General features: G+C 41.9%; 2 protein-coding genes across 3 annotated transcripts in view; both read right to left on the bottom strand.

The window, feature by feature from the left end:
• Positions 1-2325: 2325 nt before the first annotated feature.
• On the bottom strand, positions 2326-7781 carry LOC306695578 (tubulin alpha-1C chain-like). Its single transcript, XM_079158848.1, has 4 exons — positions 7438-7781; positions 5776-5998; positions 5532-5680; positions 2326-3343 (listed from the first exon to the last, which is right to left on the bottom strand). The coding sequence occupies exons 1-4, from the start codon at positions 7438-7440 to the stop codon at positions 2360-2362; spliced, it is 1359 nt and encodes a 452-aa protein (XP_079014974.1). The 5' UTR covers positions 7441-7781; the 3' UTR covers positions 2326-2359.
• Positions 7782-10512: 2731 nt separating this feature from the next.
• dlc1 (DLC1 Rho GTPase activating protein) overlaps positions 10513-12710 on the bottom strand; it is a gene marked incomplete at its 5' end in the record, with an annotated part of 74639 nt that continues 72441 nt past the window's right edge. For both annotated transcript variants that reach the window (XM_079159704.1, XM_079159705.1), the window contains 2 exons: positions 10513-12385; positions 12501-12674. In XM_079159704.1, coding sequence (XP_079015830.1) covers positions 12286-12385; positions 12501-12674 — 274 coding nt within the window. In that variant the 3' untranslated portion in view covers positions 10513-12285. The remainder of the gene's footprint in view (positions 12386-12500; positions 12675-12710) is intronic.

The raw sequence follows: 12710 nt of genomic DNA, 5'->3' as shown, positions 1-12710 counted from the left end.
GCGCACGATGCAGCAAGCATCTAAGGTCCGGTAACTGGTCGTTAATGAATAATCGTGATCTCAATATTGATAAAAAATAATCGCGATTATGATTTTGGCCATAATCGTGCAGCCCTAAATGAGATACTGCTGGGTCACAACCACTAGCAACAGCAATTGACCTTCCAAGAATATAGTGGTGTCATGGTCAAGGATGTATATATACATTTATGAAATTTCTCATTATGAAAAATATTAACAGCTCTGGTTTTAAGGAAACATAATGTGCTGTAGGTCACTTCTTTAATGACCATTTCTAAAGAATAAGGCATGAAAAGTGTTACTTTCATTACCACACAATCTAGACAGTGCTACTGTGAACACTAGTGAGCCAAACAGCAGAAGGAGAACAAATTAAATAGCAAAATGTAACCTTAAATCAGGCATACTGGAAATGATTTTGTCTTGTGAAGTCACAATGAAAGAAACGATCAGTATTCCTGCCACGCTTTCAGTCTATTTAATAATGCATTTTGTGCTACAATGGTTGGACAGGCTTTGCATAATATAGTCGGGGTGATATGAGGCCAAAGAGGGCTGGACCAGATGCAGCTTTGTGTAGTGCGGAGGGACCCTGCCCTCTAGTGGTCAAAGTGGTCCATAACTCCAATAAGACATAGTCGGGTAGTTTTATTGGAATACGTAACATTTTGCACAATGCTCCTTGAGGAAATGTATGACCAGGTGTTCAATTGGGCTGCGGTAGTCTTGACACACACGCTCTTCTTTGTCGGCCTCGCGAGTTCATTTTGAGGAGTCTTAAGCCCCGAGTGCTTTGAGCCTCGAATACAGCCCAATACAGCCGTGCAGCTTGAGAAAAACCTAATGGGTGTGAATGTACGACAGTCTTCGTCACAGAACCAACTATTAAAGTAAATGCTGCGTTCCAAACCAATCGTGTGTGTGCGCACGCGCTGAGTGCGCAAAGCAGGAAGAATATAAATGGCTTTATACAGCGTCGCATACACTGAACGTATAGGCTGCATGGGGGTTTATGTCAGTGTGTTCCTGTCAGTAGATTCTGTTTCGAGCCCATTGGCTGTGAAAGCTGAGGACCTTCACTTACACACTTGATTGTTTTTCCGAAAATGTATTTAAAAGTTTAGGATTAAAAATGAATTTTATTCATAAAAAAAAAAAACAGGCATATGTATATTTGCAAGACAGAAATGTTATTAGTGCTTTAGCAGATTACTTAATTCTATGTGTTTATGTGAGTGATGGGCCCATTGCGACCGAGATGTTAATTTTATTCCAAACAACCAGCAGAGGGCAGTGTTGATCTGTAAAACTGACATTAAAATTGTGATTTGCAGTTAGATCAGCGACCCCTTGTGTTTGACCAGAGACATTTCAACAAGGCGTTAGCTGGACGTGTTCAGTGCCACACGAGTTAAATAAGAACTGAATTGAAGGATAGCAGATACACCTCTGGAATAGAACAAGGATGTAGAGACATGGTTTGTCCTCATCTTGTTTCTGTCATGCCACCTCTGTTCTCTCTCTGCCACACTCACACATACAGATGTGCATACACTGCTATATTTGGAGTTGACCCCAGTGATTAGGTCATTAAAACTAGATTGTGTACGTGTAGTTAGAACAGTCTGTTCTAACAAAATCAAAAAACTCCTTCAATCCAGAATCTCGCAGTATTTTCTAACTAACAGTCAATTTTGGACCAGAAGTGAAAACTTGTTTTGCTGCCATTTATGCATCAGTATCTTGAGTCTACTAAATATAGGTATTTCAGGTTGAATTTGTGTGTTAATTAAAAGTTATGTCTATTTTTAACAAACCGTGGTGGAAAAGTACTCATCAGGGGTGAAGAGTAACCAAGTACATATACTCAAGTACTGTACTTAAGTATGGAGGACCAAAGCAGTCATAATAAGTCAATAAATAAATGCATGAAATAATGAAAAGTCAAGAAATAAAAGTGCAGGTTAATTTGATGGAAATTGTTTTTGATTGAGAACAGGTTAGCTAACTTGGCCATTAGTCTTTTCTCTGTATAAAGACCGGCTACAGCAGGTAAGACTGCAGAATCTTGGGACTGGCTTGAACTAAATGACTTTAGTCACATGTCTGGAGCAGAGCAACTGTTCCCCTAAAACTGTACAAACCAGTTTGATACTGCCCAATATGGCGTCATGCTTTTAGCAATAGTGACGAGTACAGACACAGAAACAACAATCTGTGTTTCTCTATTAAAACGGTTCAACAGTACATCTGCCCTTTGGCGTGAGTGTATTAAAAGACAGCAAACTAGTGGTCAATTAATAAACTTTATTTTTGACGTTATTGAAAACACTTTGGTTTAATACTCTTCTACATCATCATCCTCCTCCTCATCTCTCGCACTATCAGCACCAACCTCCTCGTAATCCTTCTCCAGAGCTGCCATGTCTTCTCTGGCCTCAGAGAACTCTCCCTCCTCCATACCCTCACCCACATACCAGTGCACAAACGCACGCTTAGCGTACATCAGATCAAACTTGTGGTCGAGCCGAGCCCAGGCCTCTGCAATAGCAGTGGTGTTGCTCAGCATGCACACGGCCCTCTGGACCTTGGCCAGGTCTCCACCAGGAACTGCAGTGGGCGGCTGGTAGTTTATGCCAACCTTGAACCCAGTGGGGCACCAGTCCACAAACTGGATGGAGCGCTTGGTTTTGATGGTGGCAATGGCAGCATTCACATCTTTGGGCACCACATCACCACGATACAAAAGGCAACAAGCCATGTATTTGCCGCGGCGAGGGTCACATTTCACGAATTGATTAGCTGGCTCAAAGCAGGAGTTGGTGATTTCGGACACCGTTAACTGCTCGTGGTAAGCTTTCTCAGCGGAGATGACGGGGGCGTAGGTGGCCAGAGGGAAGTGGATACGGGGATATGGCACCAAGTTGGTCTGGAACTCTGTCAGATCAACGTTGAGGGCGCCATCGAAACGAAGGGAAGCAGTGATGGAGGACACAATCTGACTGATCAGCCTGTTCAGGTTGGTGTAGGAGGGACGCTCGATATCGAGGTTCCTACAGCAGATATCGTAGATGGCCTCGTTATCCACCATGAAGGCACAGTCGGAATGATCCAGGGTGGTGTGTGTGGTCAGGATGGCGTTGTAGGGCTCCACCACAGCGGTGGACACCTGGGGAGCTGGGTAGACGGAGAACTCCAGCTTGGACTTCTTGCCGTAGTCCACAGACAGACGTTCCATCAGCAGAGAGGTGAAACCAGAGCCGGTGCCACCTCCGAAGCTGTGGAAAATCAGGAAGCCCTGAAGGCCGGTGCACTGGTCTGACTGAGGGAAGAGAGGGAGAAACAGATTAGGGCTGGCGATATGGACAAAATCTTCTATACCAATATAGGTCATTTCATATCTCGATAATGGTATAGCATAGCGGGCAATTCAATATATAACTAAATAGTTCTATGAAAAATTCAGATGGTAAAGCATATTTTTGTATACGCCTTTGTGAAATAAATACTTGACATGGTGTTAGTAAACACCATTTTCTCCCCCTGTCTAGACATGAAGTTAAAGTTAAGATTTTTATTGTCATATACACGATATTTGACCTCTGCATTTAACCCATCCCTAGATTATAGGGAGCAGTGGGCTGCCGAGAAGCGCCCGGGGAGCAGTTAGGGGTTCAGTGTAGGGCTGCAACAACGAATCGATAAAAATCGATCATCAAAAGAGTTGGCAACGAATTTCATTATCGATTCGTTGTGTCGCGCGATTATTACGCCACTCAATAAGTCGCGGAGATGTTTGAGTGTTCACAGCAGCTCGGAATAACGGAACAGGACTCCGGTTCTGTAGCTGACGCTGACCGGCGTATAAACGGTGCCGTGACAACACCGGACGTTGATTTACGCGATTTTTAGTTTATTTCTGCAATTATAATAATTACATTTACTGCTATTTTGGGTACCTTGTGTTTAACTCGTAACCGTGCCGTTGTTTTACTTATGATAGATGAGCTTTTGTTACGTGACCATTAAACCGGAAGTTAAGCGGAGCTCAGAAAGATGAGAAATGGCGGGAGAAAACAGCGAACTTTTTCTTCCTTGTGTTATTCTACTGCTGGTCTTCCAGAACACGGTGACGTGTATTCAGTTCACTCATTAAAGTGCTGTTATACTTGTAGGTGATGAGAGACAAGAGTATTTGTTTCTTTGTTGTTTGCACATGAAGCTGTTTTGTGTCTCTAGTTTTCCCGGTGTTCCATGAGAGGACAATAATAAACGTGAACATCAGGAATAAGCGTGGACTCTTTTATGACCAGTGTGGCTACAGGTTCTATTTTGTGGGTTTTTCTCTGAACTGGGGCCATGATTAAGAGGGACGGCCGGGGGAACCTCACCCGGCCCGGACACGGAAAGGATTGACAGATTGATGCTCTTTCTCCATTCTGTGGGTGGTGGTGCATGGCCGTTCTTAGTCGGTGGAGCGATTTGTCTGGTTAATTCCGATAACGAACGAGACTCCGGCATGCTAACTAGTTACGTGGCCCCGTGCAGTCGGCGTCCAGCTTCTCAGAGGGACAAGTGGCGTTCAGCCACGAGATTAAGCATTAACAGGTCTGTGATGCCCTTAGATGTCCGGGGCTGCACACGCGCCACACTGAGTGGATCAGCGTGTGTCTACCCTTGGCCGAGAGGCGTGGGTAACCCGCTGAACCCCACTCCTGATATTAGTCCATTTATTTTTTTAAATTACTACTTTAACAGCTCAGGGATGTTCGAGCAACCCGTTTGTGCACTTTCTGAAGATTTTTCGCACTGTGAATTTGTTGTTTTGTCAGTTCTGTTTTTGAAAAAAGGGTTAGAAACTAATGCTTTTTTAAAAATTCGATTAATCGAACAAATAATCGACAGATTAATCGATTATTAAAATAATCGTTAGTTGCAGCCCTAGTTCAGTGTCTTGCTCAGACACTTCGACCGCTGACCTTGTGGTTACCGGACAACCCTCTTAACCCAGTGTGCCACCGCCGCCCCCCCAAGATATAGTTCATTACAATTTGTCCAAGTTTTGAGATCTTTGCCATTACCCCAATACAAAAAGGAGGTAAAATGTAAATGTTGCTCACAGCATCTTTACAATAGCGCGGTAATTTCTAGAAGAAAAAAAAATCTGCACCATGTTCTCTATTCCAGAGAAACAGGGCCATTTCTGTCTTGAAATCGGGCCACTATTTATATGCTGTAAGCACCAGTAAAGAAATTACAGTCACACAAACAATATTGGTCTGGAGCCAGACAAAACCTGGACAAATTACAGCAAAACATCCTGCATGCCTAGATACTAGTAGAGGCAAGTCAGCAAATGTGTTGTGACCCCTTGAATTCACCATTAGAATCTTAGTTCTGGGTATTAATTGTCATTAATAATGAAACGTTGTCCTTTCCTGATCAATTCTTTAGAATTATACATTGTTCCAGGCTTTCAGCCATATCAGGAAGGCTTTGAATGTACCCACCAGTTTGCGGATCCTGTCCAGCACCTGTTCAATGACCTCTTTGCCGATGGTGTAGTGTCCACGGGCGTAGTTGTTGGCAGCATCCTCCTTGCCAGTGATCAGCTGCTCAGGGTGGAACAGCTGGCGGTAAGGCCCACTGCGCACCTCATCTGAAGAGACAGTTTGAATCAGAAATCACATGAGGGTTTGACTTCATGAAATAATATGATAGTGAGATATAGCATCTATATTAATGAGTGCTTACCGATGACTGTGGGCTCCAGGTCGACAAAAACCGCTCTGGGGACGTGCTTTCCGGCTCCAGTCTCAGTGAAGAAAGTGTTGAAGGAATTGTCTCCTCCTCCCGTGGGCTTGACATTGGGCATCTGTCCGTCCGGCTGGATCCCATGTTCCAGGCAGTAAAGCTCCCAGCAGGCATTGCCAATTTGGACGCCGGCTTGACCGACGTGGATGGAGATACACTCACGCTGGAGGACAAGAATATGTAACATTAAATATGTCCACACATCTACATCTTTAACCATGTCTAATTAGATACTTGAGCTACATCTTTAACCATGTCTAATTAGATACAATCATCATCTTGACAATATACAACAGAGTTGCATCGATTTATCGGCCAAATAACGATATCAGCCGATAATCGCCTGCCATTGGCCAATCTACGGCAATATTCATCTGTTGTGTTGCATACATTTAGCGCCAGCTACGTTCACACCAAACGCGGCCCGAGTAGATTACATGCAAAGTCTATGCACAGACGCGATGAGACTGGAGTGACGCGAATTTGGGATGGCACGATTGACGAATGGCCAAAACGCGTGAGTTGAAATGTTTCAACTTCGACGAGAAAAAAAAAAAAATGGCGTAACGCTGCGGCGCGATAGCCTATCAGCGTTGAGATGTTCCTCCTGTCATCACTGACGTTGTTGAATCAGGAAATAAATACTGTAGCCGTCTGTGTTCACCCAGAGCTCTACGATACCTCTTATCAATGGAGACCGGACCAAACTATGTGCGTGTGTAAACCATAAGGTACAAACAATGAAAAAGACGCTGCCATATTTAAGTCTATATGACGTTATTGTGGGTGTTGGAGGAGCTGCTACAATGTCAGCATAGCCTAGCACCGATCGATCCGAGCTCCATTGAGAAAACACGTATTTTAAAAGTGATTTGCTTGTCGTCTTGCGGAGAGAACTAACAAATCGGCCTCATGACGTAGTCATTTCGGCATCCATTTTTGTCAGCTGATTGCAGTGAAATCACAGCCAAATCACTTTATTTGGGGTTCATACAGCTGTAGTAAACAGCCAACGTGTGGCTTGCTAGACAGTGACTACTGTGAACTTTAGTTCCCCGCGATATCTGGGACTTCCACAACACGTACTAAGCAGAAATAGGTTATTTTTTCCACGGGTGATGGCGGACAGTTGAACGGCTTCCAGGGCGATAAGCCACACCCCCTCTCCGGCGCGCCCAGCGCGAATGAACACAAAATGGTCCCCGGTGAGACCCGCGTCGCAATTAACTCGCGCCGCTTTTGGGGTTCTTTGTTCTCGGTCTCGTGCAACAGAAGAAGCCGCTGGCTGGACAGACTCTGGCGTGACGAGAGGTGGCGCGCGACCCATGCACGTCTGGTTTGTTTACAAACAAAATATAGAATAATAGAATAAGTCGAACACGTGGAGTATTGTCTCTGAAAGATAAGCGACGAGAACAATGTTACGTTCCACGGTCTTCACAAACCAGACTCCATTAAAAAGAAATGTTAGCTAAAGCTAAAAGTTTGGTAATGAACGTTAACTAATGCTGATAAATAGCTTAAATTGAAAATGAATTGACACAATGGAATTTGCTGTGAGCCTGGTTAAATCATAAGAAAACGTCACATTGTTCCACTCACCATGTTTCCCGACGCTGTGTTTAAAGAGGTTGAAATAAGAAAGAAGAGGACGATAAACTCTCACAGCTGCATTTCAATGAGTGCTGAGTGAGGTGCTGTCGCATGTATTTGCCCGGGTGAGGCACTTTATACCTCCCTTCTTGGAAGGGTAAACACTAGTTGAATCCGATTGGTCGAGAGTCACACGAGGTTATTTTCTATTGGTTAAACGAAACCGCGCCTCTCTATCATAGGTGTTACCGATAGGTCAGCCATGACAGCGGTTTTTCCAAAACTTTATTCTGTCTCATCTTTATAAAAACAAAAAGGCAGCTCCAGGTCGACATAACAGATAACTACGAATAGCAAACAAAACATGATGAGAGATAAATAAACGCTCATCCTGCATGAATGTTAACAGTTAGATATTTTACTTAAGAGAAGTACTGATTAAATATGTTACTGATGTAAATGTACAAAAGTATTAGCATTAAAATACACGTAAAGTACCAAAATTAATAGTACATATTAGCATTAAAAAATAATATCCCTCATTATGCAGAATGGCCCATTTGAGAATAATATAGATTATATTATTGGATTATAATTATTGATGCACTCATGTGTTCATCACTCTATATGTATCAGCTGATAAAGGTGGAGCTGATTTTAGGAAAACCCAAAACTATGAATTATTCAGTCATTCTGTTTATTTTATTTTCATACAATTAAAACTATTGTAATGTAGTATACAAGTTATTTACACTGTGCTATAAAGATGAACATTTAGATATTTTACTTCAGTAAAAGTACAAAAGTATTAGCATTACAATACACTTAAAATACCAAAAGTAATAGTACATATTACGCAGAATGACTAATTTTAGAATAAAATATATTTGATTGGAATGTGTGATGCATTCATTTGTTCATGTTGCAACCGGTTCTTATTAAGTGAGTGATTGGCCCAAAGCGACCGAGATGTCTGGGATGTTCATTGTATTCCAAACAACCAGCAGAGGGCAGTGTTGATCTGTAAAACTGACATTAAATTGTGCCTTGCAATTAGAGCAGCGACCTCTTGTGTTTGACCTGAGACATTTCAACAAGGCGTTAGCTGGACGTGTTCAATGCCACACGAGTTAAATAAGAACAGAATTGAAGGATAGCAGATACACCTCTGGAATAGAATTAGGATGTAGAGACATGGTGGTTTGTCCTCGTCTTGTTTCTGTCATGCCACCTCTGTTCTCTCCCTCTCTGCCACACTCACACATACAGATGTGCATACAAACATGAACATACACTGGTATTTTTGGAGTTGACCCCAGTGATTAGGTCATTAAAAACAGCTAGACTGTGTGTGAGCGTAGGTGTACATGCGCCAAACTCATTTTTTAAAAAGGAGAAAAGTAGACAGATTTGTCTTTCCTTGCTTTACTTCCAGCCTTTGGAATCTCTGGAATATGGAGATATGATGAGGAGTGATATGAGGTCAACTGTATAAACACTAAATTCTCTGCTGTTCTTTTCCATGTTGAGTCTTAAAACACTATGTTATCAATGATAGCATACCATTTATGTTGCCACAACAATACCATGCAAGCTATCAGAGCATTCCAGTCCACATGAAGATGAGTAGCCCACAGAGTTCCTGTCAGATATTTGGCATGTCTGATTTTTTGTGACCCAACACGACTGCTCACTGCTCGAGTTGGTGCGTACACCACAGGAAACTGTTTTAATTAACTGCACGATATGATATGATAAATAATACAATCTGTAATAAGCAGGGCATTGCTGGTGGTTTGTAGATATGCCTGGTATAAGTGCAATGAAGACAAATGAACATGTGCAAGTAGATGCAGAAAAATGAGTTTGTTTGCGGTATTCAACAAGAATATTGTCCTAACCTTGCAGTTGGTTGAAGCCGGCTGTCAGCTTTCATTCTTACTGCGTCCTTTATATCTTTTCTGATAATGCTGAACCAGATAATCTCTGGTTCAGGAGGAAAAAAGAGAGGGGGAGATCCTTAAAAAATATGTAAAATAAGTTTTCAAAAATCACACCTGATATGGATCCAGCACTAACCTTCACACTGTTATGTTGCTAAACGAGTACAGCATTTTTGATAAATGCACGACAAACTGGAAGAAGAAACGTATACACACACAGATACACACACAAGCATGCACTTGCACGTTTGTATTCATTTATCAATGTGGGAAACCTTCTGCGTCTGATTCTCAAATAACGGGGCAGAAATGCAGCCCTGGGGCTGACTCTTGGTCAGCCTTATCTTGGCCCTGCATAATCTCTCAGAGGTGTTTGTGTTCCCAGCAAAATACATACTCATGTGCATGCAGGAACATACCAGCATTCGTAGTGAGTGTGCGCAGACACTAACAGAAGAAGAGATAGAAAAAGAGAGAGAGATAAACAGATTTAGCCTGTAAAGGTTTATTTTTCATCTGTTGTTCAAACTTAAGTAAAGATAAATCTGTTGCAGGCACATTTCAAGTTCAAAGATAAGAACATGCGCACATCTGTGGTTTCATGTGAGAGTCTTTTGAGTCTTTGGTTAATCTCTAGTTCCTGAGTACATGAAGGGTTCACGGCCCACAGAAAAAGAGTATTGAGTTATATAAATACACAGACCAGGTTTATAGATCATACAAACGTTCATACATGTTTTTTTGCGCCTACATGTGGCTACTTCTCATTTTGTCTGTGATTAGAAACATAAAGTGGTACATTAGCCTCCACTCTGATCCTTTGGACCTCTTCTTTGCTGCAGGACTGCGCCCCTCATTGTTGAGTCTGCCGGGTCCAGACCAGGCCAGCTGTGGTACAACAGACTCTATTGTTTGTTATATGAAACTGTTGTGTGTAAGAAACAAGACAACAAGTGAGATCACCATCTATGAAGCCAGTTGGTACTGGACGCACGCATCAATCCTGGATTTACTGGTGTGGAATGAAGGTTCGGAAAGAGGGAAAAAAAAAGAAGTTTGTCTGGATCTGAGAATGTGTTAGCACCCAGAACTATCTGTAGTGTAAATAAATGACAAATGAATCATTTCTTATTTTAATACATTTAATACATTTAATAGTGCATTTTGATTAACCTGTACAGAAATAATATTAATAAAAAAGATAAAACATTTTTTTCATTTCTGTAACACAAAGCTTAACATTTACAATAAAATAAAATGGTATGATACAAAACAAACATATATCTGAGGTATAAATATATTTGTTTTAAATTAACTAATTGTCATGCGTTATTATTTGGCAGAGACACAGTTAAAGGTACGAACATTTACGATAGGAACAATGGCTTAGCGAATTAATCAACTCAACACGAAATATGCGCACCCTCAGATTGAAGCATGAGTGTTATGAATGAAGAAGGTTATGAGGACCTAAATCTCTTACTTCTTTTTAAACACTGACACAACAGTACAGAGAAAGAAGCTTACACAAAGATCGTTTTCCTTCACACAAACATTCAATCTGCCCATTATTTTACAGTAAAACCTGTAAAATCTCCACCTTTATAAAAGGACCATTTTTCCTCTGTTTACTTCTCATCTTTATAGGCCAAGCCGGAGGTTTCTGTTGCAAGTTAGAACAGTGCATTGTTTTCTTTCTGTTCTCATGTAAATCCAAATTAATGTGAAATCACTATTTTTCTTGTTTTTTTCAAATCTATACAAGTGATGTCCGCCTTTAAACAATAAAAAAGTGAATTGACTGTGCTCTTCACAACACTAACTCTGAACCTTGTAATAATGAGGAAAAGCTCAATATTGGAAAGCTATTTCAAATTTGGTCCATTAATGTGGATCTGTCGGTATTACATTTCTAGCTTTGTTGGTGTTATCCTGTGAAATATGCAACCTTCCTTGTCTCTAACACGGATCCTTGGTCACAACCGCTTCCTTATGAGCTCTGACTGTCTCCCGGCGTTTTGCACTATGCCTGGTTGCTAGCATAGTAACTCATTTTGCCCTTGTATCTTCAAGAACAACATGAGGAGACATCTATTTGTATGCTAGTAAATGAGGCTGTTTCTTTGATCAGTCCCTCTCTTTTTGGTGTGCCAGCCACCGATTCTCATCTGTCTTTGCCTTCCTCTCCTGAAACACTTAAACCCTGCTATCAGCCACCCGTCATCTCACTATATCCCGCCTCCTGTCTCTATACTCACTCTGCATATTACCAGCAAATTCACTCTTTCTTTACCCATCGATTCATCAATCAACTGACCATAATATTGTCTACTTTTCCTCCTGTGTCATGCTGTAACAGAAATAAAGGGACAGAGGTAACACAAGACAGACACATACCACTACTGTGAACAGAATACTGTATGTACACACTATGCTGCCACTGGAAAACCAGTGCGAGGAATATGTATCTATTAACCGTTTGTTGCTTTGAACACTCATGCACACATACATACACACACACACACACACACACACACACGCACACACCTACACACACACACACACACACACCCTTGCTTCTCGGAAGCTATAGCACCCTTTGGATCACATCCTGTATCAGTGACATCATGTCTTTTGGCCCAGATAAGTGTTTGTGTGTCACAAATCCTCTAGGCAGCACACTGAGCGTCCAAACAGAACAGTTTTAAATGATAACAACAGTCTATTCTAACAAAATCAAAGCAAAAAAGTCCTTCAATCCAGGATCCAGGATTTGTCCTTAAAATTTGACCGTTAAGAGGCTTGGACCCCATCTTCCTCTCTGGTGGAATTTTTTTTGAGTCCTCTGTCGGATCCAAATTATGTTTCAAAGGCGCCGTTGAGTCTGTTGTTGCCCAAATTGCACACTGCTTATTCATTTGTCCATGGGCACGGTGAATGAGTCACGTATCCGCGCCACCTCAGCAGCGCACAAGTGTCCATATAGTTTATTGTACCACTCTGGGAAACGACCCCTGAAAAAAGACAGAAAAAGATTGTTAGCACCAACTGAAAGACATTGAATGACCAAAAAACTAGGACTAAATCAAATCCACAAATTGTCCTTGCTCCTGTCAGTCATTCACTCACCTGCAGTCGTTCCTGGAAATATGTGTGAGTCTGGATTTGTTGGTTCCACAGGGCTCGATGAAGTAGCGAGAGGTGAGGACATTGGTCCGAACGCCTACAACACGTGCTCCTTCATGGTCCACAGATGTACACACCAGTGCACACGCTCCCTTCGGCAGGTCTGTTACCCATGTTCTGAAAGGGAGAGTAATGAGAGGTTTGGATTAAAAA

Source organism: Pholis gunnellus (assembly GCF_910591455.1).
Source record: "Pholis gunnellus genome assembly, chromosome: 5".
Classification (NCBI taxonomy): domain Eukaryota; kingdom Metazoa; phylum Chordata; class Actinopteri; order Perciformes; family Pholidae; genus Pholis; species Pholis gunnellus.
The sequence above is the reverse complement of the archived record's forward strand: the minus strand, read 5'-3'. Positions and strand labels throughout refer to the sequence as shown.